The 16,738-nt window shown below is 38.1% G+C and overlaps 2 protein-coding genes and 1 non-coding gene across 3 annotated transcripts; 2 read left to right on the top strand and 1 right to left on the bottom strand.

Moving 5' to 3' along the window:
• Positions 1 to 72: 72 nt before the first annotated feature.
• On the bottom strand, positions 73 to 9,427 carry si:ch211-191a24.4 (uncharacterized protein LOC100150331 homolog). The gene is made up of 4 exons (XM_041790441.1): positions 9,198 to 9,427; positions 8,614 to 8,733; positions 5,816 to 5,943; positions 73 to 3,426 (listed from the first exon to the last, which is right to left on the bottom strand). Exons 2-4 carry the CDS (start codon positions 8,712 to 8,714, stop codon positions 2,768 to 2,770), a joined length of 888 nt encoding a protein of 295 aa, XP_041646375.1. The 5' UTR covers positions 8,715 to 8,733; positions 9,198 to 9,427; the 3' UTR covers positions 73 to 2,767.
• A 1,866-nt stretch (positions 9,428 to 11,293) lies between these two features.
• c7h8orf82 (chromosome 7 C8orf82 homolog) lies at positions 11,294 to 13,166 on the top strand. The gene is made up of 3 exons (XM_041790442.1): positions 11,294 to 11,878; positions 11,975 to 12,023; positions 12,586 to 13,166. Exons 1-3 carry the CDS (start codon positions 11,714 to 11,716, stop codon positions 13,056 to 13,058), a joined length of 687 nt encoding a protein of 228 aa, XP_041646376.1. The 5' UTR covers positions 11,294 to 11,713; the 3' UTR covers positions 13,059 to 13,166.
• A 2,097-nt stretch (positions 13,167 to 15,263) lies between these two features.
• trnac-gca lies at positions 15,264 to 15,335 on the top strand. The gene has a single exon. It is a non-coding gene; the product is annotated as a tRNA-Cys (tRNA).
• The last annotated feature ends 1,403 nt before the right edge of the window (positions 15,336 to 16,738 follow it).

Raw genomic sequence — 16,738 nt, 5'->3', positions numbered from 1 at the left:
CAGGACGAGGGTGGAGCTCTGCTGCCCCCTCCAGGCTATTATAAATCACAAACAGAGAAGGCTGGACTGGAGTCAGACTAATAAAAGTTTAATTTGGTTGGGTAAATCCTTGTACAGTTTCAATATCAAAAACTTTACATCATAAAGTCACTCTTGATATAAAAGCACATTAATCAAAAACATTAAAATCATTCATCTTAATCTCTAAACACAAAATAAAACACAACCTTTCACAATAAAAGTTACATTCAAACCTGGATCCATTTGATCTACCTGGCTCTATTGAGAAAGCACTTATGGCCCTAAAGCTTTTGAAGCACTTTTACTGGAACTATTAGAAGCCAGATCACTTAGAATTAAAGCCAATGCAAGGCAGCTTCATCCTAAATACAACTGGAGTATTTAATGTTTCTTAATAGTGAAACGAGAAAGGAAAGCAAAAAATATGAAATAGATTCATTTTCTGTAAAAAAAAAAATAAAATAAAAAAATGAAGAGGACAATCAATTTTCCTGTGATAACAAATTAATCTCGGTTGTTTTTATGAGATCTTCAGGAATTATCTCTTTATTATAGGAAAACCAGTGTTGTTGTTTCAAGATAAGACAAAAGTAAGTAAAGATCTTGAGATAACAACCTGAATTTACTTAGTATAATAGGTAAAATGTATGGATGCATGCACACTTACAATTTCCATAAAAGACAATGAAAGTTGGATAACTTTCATCCCTAATAATTGCTTTATTATATCTATTCTGCACTGATACTCGGTGTATTATTCATCAGAACTAATTATGTAGGAGTTCAACAAGATACTAATGAAAATAAACAGCTTAATTTAATGAGGCGTTAGTGTTGTAGACTTAGGGTTGATCAACTGTGAGCCTGACCAGTGATCAAGGCTGATATTTGGGGTATTATCTAAAAATAGATTAAAAAGCAAGCTACTCTGGTGCATCCACAATATGCCAAATATACTGGTTGCAAAGCAATTTTCAACAGGCCACAGACGTGTGGCTAGAAAAATGTGGTAAATAGTTTATGATATGCTTTTATTTTGAAAGAGATGTTTCCAGATCTTTGTTCTGCCACATACTGTGTTCCATCTCAAGTCCAAACAGCCCCATTTTTTACTAAAAACATTTGGCTGACATGGACAGATTTTAAAAAATCTGAATGCAATTTGAGGTCAAAGATGGTTCAGTTGAGTTCCACAGTGCTGAATCATTTGCACACCAGTTCTCAATATCAGTTATTAGTCTCATTACCCACTCACAGGCCTGAAAATCAACATTGGTTGGATAAGAGCAGTCCAACATACCTCTTGCAATCCAGAGCAACCAAAGCCCTATTTGGTTGAAAACACAGAATGGCAGTGGGTTAAAAAAAAAAGTTGTGGCAACGTTATCAAACATGATAGCATTGTGTTTAAAAAGACAGCATTTACAACATGTTTTTATCCTTAAATGACAAAAGAGTGAAGAAGAAGAGCTCTGTGGCTTTGGGCTGAGACTACAGAGGAGTAAAGTAGTCAAATGTGGGACTGGTGTGTTCCTACTGATTTTAAGTCAGTGATCTCTCTGTGACAGCAGGAGCTGTGGTCTGCCTGCCTGTCAACAGAGTGTTCACACATTCACAAACATATTAATTATGTTTCAAAAGCTCCAACTCATCAGACCTGGTTTAAATACACACATAAGCAACATCAGTTTATGACACCTCTGGTCACAAGATGGGGACATTTGTCAAGACAGACCGTGTCTAAATAGACACTCATAATTTGGTTTACTTTACAATGCCAAACCTTGTTTAGAAAAGTCCTCATTCATATTTTAAGCTTTTAAATCATTTAAGATCATATCTTTCCCATTTACCACTGCTGATTTTGATGGAATGTTTTCACTTAGAAATGAGGAGGGCTGCCATCGCTTGGGCAAAGTACCAAAATGGATTGCTCCATTCAATTGCAGACCAAGTCAGAGTGAGTCGATGTGAGAAGCAGCAAAACAACAAACAAGCAGGGGTGATGACATTTACAACATGTGACGAGTGTGATTGTTGTCAGTGTAGTGAAACTGCTTCATTATGTTCTCTGCTTTCAAGCATGTCCATAGGTCACCACCCATTTGCTGGCACCTTGACTCTATCCAGTTTCATGCAGCATAGTTATAAAGTTATAAAAGCAGTCACTTTTATCAAAGCATAGGACACTGTTGCTTTGTCAGCCTTTTCCATGCTGCTTGTAAAATGTTGTCCTGCTTCCTGAGACCCACTGTCCCAGGGTCTGACCGGAAATTTTCTAGAAATTTCCAGGAATGCAAAAAAGATGTGAAAAAGGCTTTTAGTGTGCCTGTCCAGACATCCGGTGAGAGCTAAGAAACTAGCCACTGTTCAAAAAAGGTGACTGATGAGGATGCATTCTGTTCTGAGCAACATTGTGAGGTTTCTTTGGGACGTTGTGGGTACCCTGGTGTAAACCCAGACCATTCAAACGAACCACATACCATAATTCATCCACACTCTCTTCTACTGTAAAAGGAAGGGCTCCTTTAATAAAGAACAGTTCTCATAAAAAGTAATGTAAAACTTCATGTGGTTATTTCATATTCACAGTCTTGTAAATGGAGCACTTCTGTTCATAATGCTCTGAAGATAATCCAGGCAGTTTAGATTTACCCTTGGGTTAAAAATGAGTCAGCTTAATGATACCAGACCCCTTCAGTTAGGTTTAAACATAGCTTTCAGGCTTTGTTTGTCCATTTTCCTCTCACACGGCAGTGGTTTCAGACCTCAGTGGGGCTCTCTGAGGGTTTGCTCGGGCTTGCTGCCTCTCTGCTTCTCTACGTTTCCGCTCCTGCCAGTAGCGCTTCACTCCTCTGATCGTCTGGAAAGTGAGTCCTGTGCCCACGGCGTACAAAATGGCGGTGATGAGCCCGAACAGAGCCACTGCTGCATCCGCTCCGCTAACATCACAGTTCATCCAGGTGTAGCCGTTGCGTGCGTATAATCTCTCACGCTGCAGACAAACATCTGTGGCGTTGACCCCCATGATGAAGTGCAGGTAGAGCCCCACAGCCACTACATACGCCACTGCACCCACCGCCTGGAACGCCAGAGATCCATATAGAAGCTTTTTAGACATCAGATGAGGCGGTTTGTTCCCAGCCACCACAAACAGCAAGGAGAGGACTCCAAATACGAGGCTGAAGGCGATGCCGCCATAGATGCCCGGCGCCCTCATCTGGCTGTACTGGCTGTCTAGCTCTCGTACCTTCTGCAGCTCGGTGCCCTGCAGGTTGAAGTTACTGTTGATGTCGAAGCCGCCGAGGCCGCCCATGGCAGACATGCCTGATGTCACCATCTGAGCCGCAACCACGCAGATCAGCACCAGGCTGTTTGTCAGAACAGCACAGATCAACACAATTCCTGCAGGGGGACAACGCATGAACCAAATCAGGAAAAAAATCTCAAAAGAACATACTTGAGGGAAGCATGACAGAGCAACTTTCTTAAGATATGATTAGAAGGTTTCATCTGAAAAAAATTTACAACTTAATTTCTGATAAAGATGTGCTGATTAGAAGAGAAAGCTCAAAGGCCACTGTAAAGAATTATAATGTGAGACAAAGGGAACTATACATTATCTGCTGTGTGTTGCATCAGCTCTCTCAAATATAGCATAGTTTGAATGAAAGTACTAACTTATGACTGATTTCTCACATCTCTAACATTTAAGGTGTTGCTCCAGCTGATAGAGTTTCAACAGTAGCAGATTTATCATACTCGCACACCCAGGTCCTTGGTGAGATGTCGGTAATACATCCTCCTGAGACCTGTGCTGTGGTTTGAAATGCATTTTTAGTTTCGCCCACTTATTTGGGATACGTGGGAAAACCTAATCCCTAAATGCACAGAAAGTTTTCCCCATAAAAATATGTCTGCATACAAACTATTCCTTTACTTGGAGAAGGTAATTCTGACAAGGAACACGTTTTTTTCCATTAAAAGTTCTTGTAAAATTTCCTTAAAATAATTAGAGATTTCCAAAACAGCGTTTTTAAAAATATCCTTTAATGCATAAAATTGCCTGAATTTTCCCAGATGTTTCAATGAAACTTTCCAAAAAGCCTAAAGAACAGAGAGATTTAGTGGCTGCTTGGTGTCAGCAGTGTGTTCTTCATGATTGATTTCATCCTTCAAAAATGTCTTTGTTTTTAGTTTCCCATGAGCCGAAATCATTTCATTCATCCAGTAATAGCGTACCATTAAATTACCTCATGTTATTTTTGATGATTTCACCACCCAGTGTCACTGCTGTTAACCTGCAGTGGCTGTTGTTTGAGGCTGTAGGCTGAAGTTACAATCTAAAGATAGTTTGTCATATTCTGAATGTACTCTTAGCTGTTTGAGGATTAACGGCAGTTAAGTCAAGGTATCTTCAGCCTGTAGCCTCCTCAAAAACTGGTAGAGATGAAGCTCAGCAGCATGATAACAATGCTAAGAAAACTGCTGCATCATGTCTGCAACAATGTTTTGGTTGGCTTGGGCATTGCACTCTACTAGCTGAGATGAACCTTACATCTCTGAGGTGCAACAAAACAATGACACAACTTAAGTTAAAGCCTAAACAGTTAGATTCTAGGGTTTAGTGTGGACTCAACACCAGAACTTAAGACAGAATTTACGCATAACTGGTGCAACTGGTCAGTGAATTTTCTGAGGAAGCCTGAGATAGTACCTGGGCTTTCAGGGTCACCAGGTTTAGGGAAGAAAAAATACTTTTCACATCTATCAACTGCCCTAAAGGCACGAAAGTAAGTAATGTGTCCTTCCATTCAAGCAAACTCCCACAAACTTTCTAACTTGCAAAAGTACATTGATTTGCTGTTACTAGACATTCACTGGGCAATTTGTTAAAAAGACAGGTCATCTGAAATGCAAAGTAGCTGCAAGGCTGCAAACAATCAACATAATGATGCCAGACCTGAATCGATAGATTAATAGATGAAACAAAACAAACATCAGCTTCCTTACTAAGAGTTTCTATTCCAAGTAGTTTCATTAAACCACACAGGCATTTTACATTAAAACTGGATTGTTGTTTTATCTTGAGACACTAAAGCAGTGATGGCCTGCAGAGGCACATGGCCAAACCCTGAGGTGTGAAAAAAAAACTTTAATTCTCTAAACAGTAACACTAACGATATCAAACTGCACAAAAGAATAGGGAAAGCTCTAACAGTTAAAGGAAATAAAATATTATTAAACATTGTCACTTAGATTTACAAAATGTTTAAAAACAGATAAATGCTAATCACAATGTCCCAGGATCCAGGGTTATGTTTTTGAATGTCTTGTTTTGTCTACCCACCAATACAAAGCCCAAATAAATTACACCAACAATGGTATGAGGATAAAAAGAAGCAAGACATCCTGAAATGTCAGACAGGAGCTTAAAAACTCCAAGTATTTGTTCTTTAAAATTATGTTTACAACTGCCTAATCATCTGTAGGGTTATTTTACGAGTGTTGAACAACAGTTTGAGATTTAAAATGTCATGCTATTAACCTTCACGGAGGATTAACTATCTTACAGTGAGAATGGCTCAAGGCATGTGATTAGTCTTTAACATGGCTGATTTATCAAAGGCTGTGTTACCCCATGAGACTGTGAGAAAAGAGGCCTGTAAACACCAGAGAACCAGTCTGTCCAGTATTTATAGAAGGAAGAACTGAGCTCTAGTGAGACTGAAACTGTGACGAAAGAGACTTCATTTGATTTGACCCACATTCTTCCTCTCTGATCCAGACTCACCTCTGCGGGAGCAAATGCTTGTGCATTTGGACTCATGATGCTCCACTCGTGGGACATCCCGTACATCCCGATGATGTTTTGAAGGGGAGTCAGATTCTCTGGGGTAGTAAGGGGGTCGAGAGGAAGTCCTGGAAAAAAAAAAACATGCATTACACTGGGGAAGTTACAGACACCTCACTCAAGCTAAAACTTGACTTTTGTAGACGTTTAGTTTAGCTGGAACAATGAACCTTTACAACACTTTTGTCTAATTTTGAGTAAAGCAACACAGATTAAAAAACTTGTAGGACTTTATAGTGTTTTTCTTTAGGAAAATACCAATTCAAACCCCAGTTTGTTTCTTTATTTATGTAAACTAGCATCTTTATTTTTTCATCCTTATGTTGAAGCAGTAAAGTAAAGCTTGAAGCTCATAGAAAAAGACCTGTTGAAATAGATGCTCACAAAGACAGCTAAATAAGACATTCATGAATTTTTAAAAATAAATTCAACGTAATGTTGACACAATTTATTTAAGTTAACAGAAAAATAAAATTTAGCAAAAGTCAAATCAAAAAGCAGCATGACAAGAGCAAGAGAAGTGACTTATTATTGACAGTTTTTATATCTATTTGCAAACTTCAAGTATAACTGAAGCACAGGTTTATGATCCAATCAGGCTTTTCTGGTAAAATAAACTAAAATAAAATATAGAGAAGATTTTTAGAAGAAAAAATTCACCAGAAAAGTTTCTATGATTATTTTTGCTTGCAAAGATCTGCAGTTTCTTTTCAATCATAAGGCATGCTTTCAGATTTTCTAAACAATTTTGAATTATTGATTATGTAGATGATGATATAAGGGATGCACAATATTGGATTTTTGCTGATATCTGATATACCAATATATATACAAACTAATCTTTGCCAATACTGATGTAGATTCCAACATTCGAATTAAGTTCAGACTTAAAACTTCAGTCCTTACAACACACTTTAAAATGTAAGGAATGATGATGAGTAATGAAACTGACTTGAGCTGAAACAGATCTATAGGTTTAGCCAAAAATGTCAATAATTTAACTGTTCATACAGCCAATATTTACAGCTGATATAGGCAAATTCTCATAGCCAGAACATCGGTTGTAAATATCAGCAGATATGTTCATATCTGTGGATACTGGTATCATACAGATAATATCATGCATCCCTAGATGAGATGTATTATAACTCTGACGTTTTAATAGTTACCTGCCAAGGGGCTACAGATGCAAACTAGCACCGTTATTTATTTTGTTTCATGAAGCAGTCGTCTAGAGGCTGATAGCAAAAGACCTATCGAAATAGTAGAGAAAGATAAATCTATCTCAAAAACAAATAAGATTTGGTCATTTAGGGTGTAAATTCATAAAATAAATCAACATAATGATATATAATATGACATGAAGTCCATTCAGAATGTATTCAGACTCATTTCCCCCTTGTTTTTTGTTTTTATTATGTTGCAGCATGAAGCTACAGTCAAAAAAAATTCTCATTAATCTACACCCCATGGCCGTATTGGCAAAGTGAAAACAGAATTTAATAAAAACCTGAAGAATTGAAACCCTTTGCAAAAACAACTGAGATTTTGCTCAGGTCCTTTCCATTGCTCCCAATCATTGCTAAGGTGATTCTACACCTTGACTGGAGTCCACCTGTGTTGAATTTAACTGATTGGACATGATTTGGAAAGGCACACACCTCTCCTCAGAAGGCCTCACAACTGACAATTCATATCAGAGTGAAAACCAAGCCATTAGGAACTGCCTGTAGCGCTCAGAGACAGGATTTTTGACAGGCACAGATCTGGGGAAGGCTACAAAAAATTTTGGTTGTACTGAAAGTTTCCAAGTGGGCTACATAATTCTCATATGGAAGGAGTTTGGCACAGATCGTCGCCCCGCGAAACTGAGCAATCAGCGGAGAAGGGCCTTGATAAGACAGGTGGCCAAGAGTCCTCTGGTCACTCTGACTGAGCTCCAGCGATCCTGTGTGGAGATGGGACAAAGTTCCAGAAGAACAACCATCACTGCAGCCCTCCACCAATCTGAGCTTATGACAGAGTGGCTAGATGGAAACCTCTCCTCGGTGCAAAATACCTAAAAGCCTGCTTGGGTTTCATATGGAGTGTTTTGCAAAACTCTGGGCTTAAATCAAGGTGTAGGAACATCTCAGCAAAGATTAAGAGATATGGGTATCATCTAAGAGAAATTTCAAGTGTACCTGAATACATATGTAAATTTAATATTTCAGTTTCTTTTTTTCTTTTTTTTTACAAATTTGAAAAAAAGTCTAAAATTCTGTTTCACTCTGTCATGATGGCACACTGAATGTAGAGTAATGAGAACAATATTTTTTCTAACTGTAGCATCAGGCTTCAACATAAGAAAACAAAACAAATCAAATGGGTCTGAATACATTCTAAATGCACTCTTTATAGTAAAATACAACTACACTGTCCTGAAAAAATAGCTTTACTTATGATACTGCTTTGAATTGTTAAAATGAATAAAGTGGTTCAAAAATACAGTGTAATGAAGTGCTGGACTAAGCTTGCAAAGGTGAAAAACGTGAACTATGTACTAGAATTCTCAGATATGTGGTCTTACTGTTTTAGATACTGAATGTTTGATTTCCATGAGCTGTAACCCATAATCATTAAAAAAAGCTTGAAATAATCACTTAATGTTAAAGTTGTTGTCTTAAATCATGTTCTCTTTTTTTGTGAATATACTTATTTTTATTTACTTTGAATCATACCATAAAACTAACACACACCTGTCTGCTGATGGCGGTCTATCATCATGTGACTCCCGGTAGTGTCGATGGTCTCCGTTTCTCTCCCGGTGTCCCCGGTTTGAGCGGGGAGGCTGGCTCATAACGTCACCTAACGTCACACTAAACACAGAAACGACCTTTGAACAACATACAAAACCTGCCCCTCTCACTTTATGGACTTAAAATCATTTTTTTTTTAAAACGAATATAACGCACATTAGCATAGTTATTAACGTTAATCTTTACATTAGCAGCCAACTGGGCTTTTTGATGGAAAAGCAACCGTTGACGTAAAGTTACGTCAGGACGTAAACGTTAATAGCAAAGTCACCAAATTTGTATTTGCCCTCACAGTGGTTTACTATGAAAACGAACTAAATATCAGCTTTTTTCAGTAAAAATGTTTTCAAATCTTTATGTCAAGGAACACTGGAGCAGGTTAATAGTTTTTTAACTGGTACTAAAACGAAAACAGTACGACGGTGTACTCGCAGGTAAAGACGCTAACTTTACCGCATAAACCGTTCATGGAGCTCTGACATGCGCAGTATATTTCGACCGTTTATATTAAAAGAGGAACTTACCGTGAATTTAAGTCGATAAAAGTCCCCGAAGTCCGTCTATAACGCCATTACTGGACACACTTGAATCACTCTCTTCTGTGTTGTGTCGCAAAGTCCAGGTACAGACAGCTCCACCCTACCTGAAGGAGAAGCCGGAAGAGACGCTTACAGTTTCAGGTAGGTAAATGTTGGTCACAGCTGGAGTCACAGTATTCATTGAAGGGCATTTATGGTTTTGGATGAAGCAGAAGTCATTACCAGCTCATCTGAATCAGCCGCTTTGTGTGCTGTCAGTCCCATCTGTGAGGCCAAAGAAGCCTCTGTTTACGCTCTTCTTGTTTTAGGGGGAGTTGGCCTTTCAACATGAGCAGTACCAGAGGACTGTCTGTCTCTACAGTCTGTCTGTGAGTCTGTTGCTGTGTTATGGCAGAGGAATGTTGTTGTTTATGTGCTTCTTTTATTAGGCCAAGATATTTACATGCAGCCCCCTGAAGAGCCCTGTTGTATTCACTCAACAATATTGCTGTCTTCTTGGGATTCACGATCACATATCCCAAGTTATTATGCAATATGTAGGCTGTTTTCATTCTCTATAGCTATAAATTCATGTTGGTGGATGTCTGTGACATTTAGGCAACATGCTGAGCTGCAACAAGCAGTCCACAACCAGTAGAGATTTTTCCAACTGCTATGCTATTATGTTTTTTTTTTCATTTTGTTGAATTGTGTCTGTTTCATTTTATTTTCTGTTTTTAATACATTTATTTATCTATCAGGCAATTTTCAAATTCCAAGTCCCATTTTTTTTTTCAATAGAACATGAACAACATATCATATGTTGACAGCGCAACAAAGGGCTAGAAAAATAAGTGGTACTAATGAAAAACGGTCATTTTTAACTAGTTAGGTTAATTTGCAGCAGGTCAGGTCTGAATATAAAAGGAAAAGCATTTTAGAGAGCCTCTCAGAAGTAATGATGGGCAGAGGTTCACCAATCTGCAAGAAAGTCTCAGTTGTGCAACAATTTCACAAAACCTTACAGTTGTAATGACTTTGAATATCTCACCATCTACAGTTCATTTTATATTCACATCCAAATATTCAGAGAATCGGGAGAAATCTGTTCAGAAGAGACAATGCCAAAGATCAGTACTGGATGCTTATGATGCTTCAGGCCCTAAGGCTTCACTGCATTAAAAACAGGCATGCTTTTGTCTCGGAAATCACTGCACAGGCTCGGGAACACTTCCAAAAACCGTTGTCCGTCGATACAGTTCCTTGTGCCATCCACAAATGTAAGTTAAAGCTGTATCATGCAAAGAAGAAACCATATGACAGAAAAGCTGCTGTCTTCTCAGGTCCAAAGCTCATATAGAATTGACTGAGGCTTAATGGAAAACTGTTCTGTGGTCAGATGAATCTAAATTTGAAATTCTTTTTGAAAACCATACATGTGTCCTGCAGATTAAAGAGAAGAGGAACCATCCAGCCTGTTATCCTGCCACAGTTCTTAAGCCTGCATCTCTGATGGTATGAGGTTGCATTAGTGCCAATGGCGTGGGAAGCTTTCAAATCTGGAATGGCACTATCAATGCAGAAAATGTTTAAACAATGTCTCTTCAAGGAGATGTCTTGCATATTTCAGCAAGACAAAGCTAAACAGCATGGCTCACAGTAGAAGTGTCCAGGTGCTGAGCTGGCCCTCCTGCAGTCCACACCTTTCACCACAGAAAACACTCGGAGCATCATAAAAGGAAAATCTGGTAAAGAAGACACAGGACTGTTGTGCATCTAGAATCCCAGGTCAGACAAGAATGGGGCAACATTTTTTCCCCCCAGAACTCCATCAAGTGGTCTCCTCTCCTCCCAGACCTTTACAGACTGTTGTTAAAAGAAGGGGGAAGGCTACACAGTGGTAAACATGGCCCTGTTACTACTTTTTGAGATGTGTTGCCGCCATTGAATTCAAAGTGAGCTAATATTTTTATGAAATGGTAAAATGGCTAAGTTTCAACATCTGATATATTTTTTATATTCTAAAATATGGGTTTATGTGATTTGAAAATCATTGCATTGTTTTATTTACATTTGACAAAGTAATTGTATTGTGTAGATGATATATGTGATGTGCTATAACCCTGATGTTTGATAATGGGACTACAGATAAAATTTAGTTTTAAGCTTACTCTGGTGCAATGCAGCAAATGGTAGCACTTAAGTTTATTATTGTACGTGGTCCTTTTGCCTTTTAAAATGTAATCAATTTAATGAAATCAAAGCAAATCATGCGGTTTTGTAAGTGCTGTGAGTTATACCGCCAGTGTCCGCCAGGCGGCAGCACGTAGAAACTGACGATGCTGTACTAGTCAACTGCTTCCGGTGCGTGCCTCAGCGCTGGTGTAAACAAATAATATGAGCATGGAGTTAGCGTTTGTTTTGTAACTTCGTCTTACTTGAGGTACTCCGTGGCTGTACACAAGTCTTTACACTGTTCCAGTCTTTATTCCGAAACACCTTCTATCAATCTCCATTCGGCCATGTTTGCCCTCCGGACAGCCGCTCTCAGCTGCAGAGCTCTGACCGCACTGCACTGCCTGCCCTCCGGCTACATTGCATCCAGAATGGCTGCTTCATACATCCAGGGCCAGAGCCCAGAACCACGTATCCGGGAGTACTTTTACTTCATCGACCATCAAGGACAGGTGAGGACACAAACTAACGCAAAGAAAAAATCTTATAAACTACATTATTGGCTAAGATTCCCCCGCATTATGACATGTTGCTGTCTCGTTTTGCAGCTTTTCCTCGATGACACCAAAGTGAAGAACTTCGTCACCTGCTTCAAAGGTAAAACCGGTCAAAACCTTTAACTAGTAAAACACAATAACAGTTTATTTAGGCTACCACATGTGGAGACAAAATGTTTAGCTTCTATCTCATGTTTTTCCTGGTGTTAAGAAAGCGACAAACAGTCTTACAGTTTAGAATTTCTTGTGTATATTATTTAGAATTTGCTTTAATCATTGCCAAACTTGTTAAGAGTAGTTTAACTGTGTCAGTAACATATTACAACTAATATAGCAAACAAATGAGCAACATATACAGCACAGTTTTGGGGATAGACCCAAGGTTAGATTGCTTTAACGAATGTTTGGGGATTCATTTGGGTTGAGGTCCAAACACAGCATAGTGTTATTGTGTTAGCTACAAGAGAGGAAGATATCACCTACTGCAGCTTACTGGCATGTATTTTGATCCAACAATAATGAATCTATTTGGCAAGGAGAGGTGATGGATGATGCTGTGGATTTAAACACCTTTGTTGGTCAGCTGGGTTGAGCAAAACCTTTATATCACATTAGAAATATGTTTAATTCTCCATATCATCACTTGTTTTCTTTATCACCAGATAAGCAGTTCCTGGTCTTCTTCTTCAGTCGACTGAGATCAAATCAGAGCGGTCGTTATGAGGAAGACTTCCCCTTCTTGTCTCTATGTGGCAGGGAGAGAAATTTTGTGCGCTGTGACGACCGTCCTATTGTTTTCACCCACCTACTACAGAGTCCAGATCAGGAGCTGCTCTCATATTGTGGCGGGGCAGAGAAGCTGACTGCCCCATTTCGCCCAGAGGCTCTCTTCATGCATCCTTTCACCGGACGAGTTTACCACCCCTGCTCAGAGCGTGGAGGAGGGGTCGGTCTGGTCAGGTCGGCACTGGCCATCGAACTCAGTCCGTTTTTTGTTTATGATTCGGAGCAGGGCCAATCAGGAGAGCCCACACACTTTCTCTGGGGAGGACAGAAGCACAAACTGAGCAATGAGCTCGCAGGACTTTTACCCACCACGGAGGAAGGGAGCGGTCAGCAGGGAGAGCTGGGATAATGACTTAAAGGTGCAGTGTGTAAAACTGAATATCAACATCTAGAAGTGGGTTCTAGATTGCATTTCTCTGCTGGAAACTGTGGCAACCAGTTGAATTTAATGTGTATCTGTAATGTGAATACAATACAATACAATAAATGTATTTATCCTTTTTTCCTCTATGTTACCATGGAAACATGTAAAAATCAAAGATGGCGGCATCCATCTAGGGGACCGTCCTTATGTATGAATTAAAGGTTTATTCTGAGTTGTTTTTTCAAAATAGCTAATTTTGAATTTAGATGACTAAACACTTATTTAGATAGACCGTCTTAGAAATGTTTTGCTTTATTTTACCAAGTATGTTCAGCTAAATGCTTCTAGGCTAAATATTACACACTGTACCTTTAACTGCTCAGAGATGACAGTTGATTTTGCAAGACTTCTTGATTACAGTCTCTCTATAATGGCCACTGTTCAAAGCATGTGCCGATGATTTAAACGTGAAAACAGCAGTTGTTAAAGGCACTTTAAGCTATGCTGGGTAAACTCGTGTTCTCAATACAGACTTCAGTTCAAACTAACTTCCTGTTTAGCTACTCTGGATCTGATAAATTCAAGGTCCTGGAGAAGCAGATATCAGAAAAAAGTATCAATGATGACCAATTCATAGTTTGATATTTAGGGTAAATATCTTGCCTCCTGTCCTCTTTATCATTATAAAAGAAAAGTTAAATTATCATCATGATCCCACAGTTACTAAAGTCAGGATGACAGCTGTTCAGATGCTGAAAAATTCACTCAGTATCACTCAGTGGAAAAAGTAATATATAACTGAGTGTCACAGTTATTATCCTTGAAGCTTGGAGATGGTAACTCGGGGCTTGCTCGTGTAAAGATAATGACATTTCATGCAAAATAATCAACTTTAATAAAATGTGAATGTAAACAAGAAAGTTAATGTAGCCAGTTTGCTTACGAGAGGAGAGAGCATACTTAACACACTGAGTGCAGATGGTATATTATACAAATTTAATACATATTAATATTTCAATTTTTTTGTCTTTTGAGCAACTTTCAGATTAGCAAAAATCTGAAGCAGAGGGTTACTCTTAATGTGTCCTTGTACAAAATTTAATATTAAAATTGTCTTTACCCCTGTATTTCTATAGGAATTACAAATCTAAATAAATTTGTATAAATGTACAATATCAACATTTTTCCTGATAATTATGTCTTATAAATTATGTTTACTTTTTCAAATATGGACATTGAGTGATGAAAAATAATTGATTTGAAACACGTACATTATATTATAAATGCATTTCAAGAGAAACAGTAGAAGAGCTTTATTGCAGTTGGATCACAAAGTTTGGCTCAGGGGTGATTTTAGGGATGCTCAGCTCATAATCAAACTTGCAAGTGTGCTAAACCACTTATTTTATGAAACACAAGAAACATTTTCCTACTACCTTAACATACTTCTGTTCCTTTATGAGCCACATTGTAACCACAGAGTTTTGGACTCAGGACTTGAGAGTTACGAAGTTACAAGTCCTTGGTAGTGCCAAAAGTGAATTAGCCCACCAAATAACTTACCTTTTGCAACATTGACTTATGAGTTTTTCTGCCATTTATTATGGAAGGAATTAACATTCTGGGATTAAAAGTCAAATTAAGATTTTTGGAGAATTTGTGTCAAAATTGTACATTTTTGGTGGGACACTTGCTCCACTTATAATTATTTTAGGGGGTGCTCCAGTACTTCTTAAAAGGATCCAAAAATCTTGTATGGTTGAGCTTCATGGATCAAGATTCTCAATAAGATCCAGAAGTACTCAAAAATTATGAAGAGGCAGCATATCTCAGATTCCAAAGTGGCCAAAAGCTAACTTCTCACTAGTTTACTTGGCTCACCTCACAGTAATAATTACTTACACATGGCCTTCTTCACAGCATTAGTATAGAGCACTAAAGAAAAACAACTTTACTGAGTTAAAATCACCCCCCCCCCCCCCCCCCCAAAAAAATAGCATGATTCCCTGAGAAATTCTGACTGTTTAAAATGTTTCTTAAAGAAATTCTCAAGTGTAAAAGGATGAAACTAGCTGTCTTAAAACATCAGTCATTAAGAAACACTTTAAAGTTTAAGGAATGAGGAGGTAAAAAGAACACTTCTGCTGAGGTATGTTCAATGGTTTTGCTTAAAACTCCACAAAGTTGTTAGGGGGTGTAGCTCAGTGGTAGAGCATTTGACTGCAGATCAAGAGGTCTCTGGTTCAACTCCAGATGCTCCCTGGAAATATCATGAACTTTCTTCGAGATCAATGAAGTATCTAATTTAACTCAGTGCTTCACTACATGAGGTGAAACTTTTCATACATTTATACATCATTCTAACATGTACAACACCAGAATTTCTTCTAGCTACTCAAATATGTTTCAGAAGAAATAAACTCAAAACAACTGTTATTGAATCTACTGCAAAATGTATACAATAAGACACTTGAATAAACAGAGATACTATGAACAATATGTATAAATGATTGATTTCGAATGTGTTTGACTGAGGTTCAGTACACTGAGTGACTATTAACATAATGTGTGAAAATCAAAAAGGATTGACTGCAAGGAATTTGAATCTTCAAATAAGCAAAAATGAGGAAGGAAATGCTTAAAAAGCATTCTTAAGTATTCCCTTCCTCGTTTTTACAGTATTCATATTTGGAGTGCTTGTTTCCTCTTTTTATGTTGGTCAGAATTTTTCCCCTACTGTATTCCAAGACCACCCAACTTTGTTTTACATTTCTTCCACTCTAGCCACACTGAGCAGTCAGGCATCCCCTCATCAGGTGAACTCAGTATGCAACCGACAACCAATGACAGCAAAGAGGAAGCCAGGGAGTGAACTGGAGGCAGTAAAAGGTAAGAAAATAGTGATCTTTGCTACAGTCAGGTTGCATTCTGGATGAGAAATGTTACAGTCAGAGTTAACTTATCCCTGTGCCATATGCAGATTTTAAGATAAACCAAACTTAACTTATGATGCAGTTTGTATTCCATGTACACTGTGGCATCGTTCACCTTGCACATTAGTTTGTTTAACTCCTTAACTGCTGTCTGTTGTTGCTGTTTATACGGCCTCTCCTTTCTTCTAAATGGTTCTGATACTGTGCCAAATTCAAAGGTGGGGCTTTTATATCTACCTTACATGACTGTCCCTGGAGAATGTTGTATGGGTCTAACTTTAAATGACAATGAATACAGTTTTATTAGTCACATGATAAACTATTTGCTTGCAGAAAGGTGCCATATATAACTGGAAGTACAGGATTTTCGCAGCTATCATGCCCTGCCCTACCTTTAAGGTAGGGAAGGGCGTGTGTCAAAATTTTCAAGTGTATGAATACATTTTAAAACCAGATAAAAGATAGGACAGTATTATCAATATATAGTCATTTGCCGTATTGAAATGACTTTCATGCCTCCTCTGACTTCATCGACTATTGTCGGGAGCAATTTTTTTTTTATTTTATTCAAGGAGAATGTATATAATTAAAATAAAAGACTGTCAGATATTTTATTTAAATTATGGTTAGTCTTAGAATTCCTGTTATCAATCAGGGTTAATCTCCCCTTTTAAATAAATCTACTATTTGCATTTAAAATGTTTTGTTTTACTTTTTCTTTTTGTTCTGTCT

Source organism: Cheilinus undulatus, linkage group 7 (genome assembly GCF_018320785.1).
Source record: "Cheilinus undulatus linkage group 7, ASM1832078v1, whole genome shotgun sequence".
Taxonomy (NCBI): Eukaryota; Metazoa; Chordata; class Actinopteri; order Labriformes; family Labridae; genus Cheilinus; species Cheilinus undulatus.
This window is presented reverse-complemented; position numbering and strand designations above follow the sequence as displayed.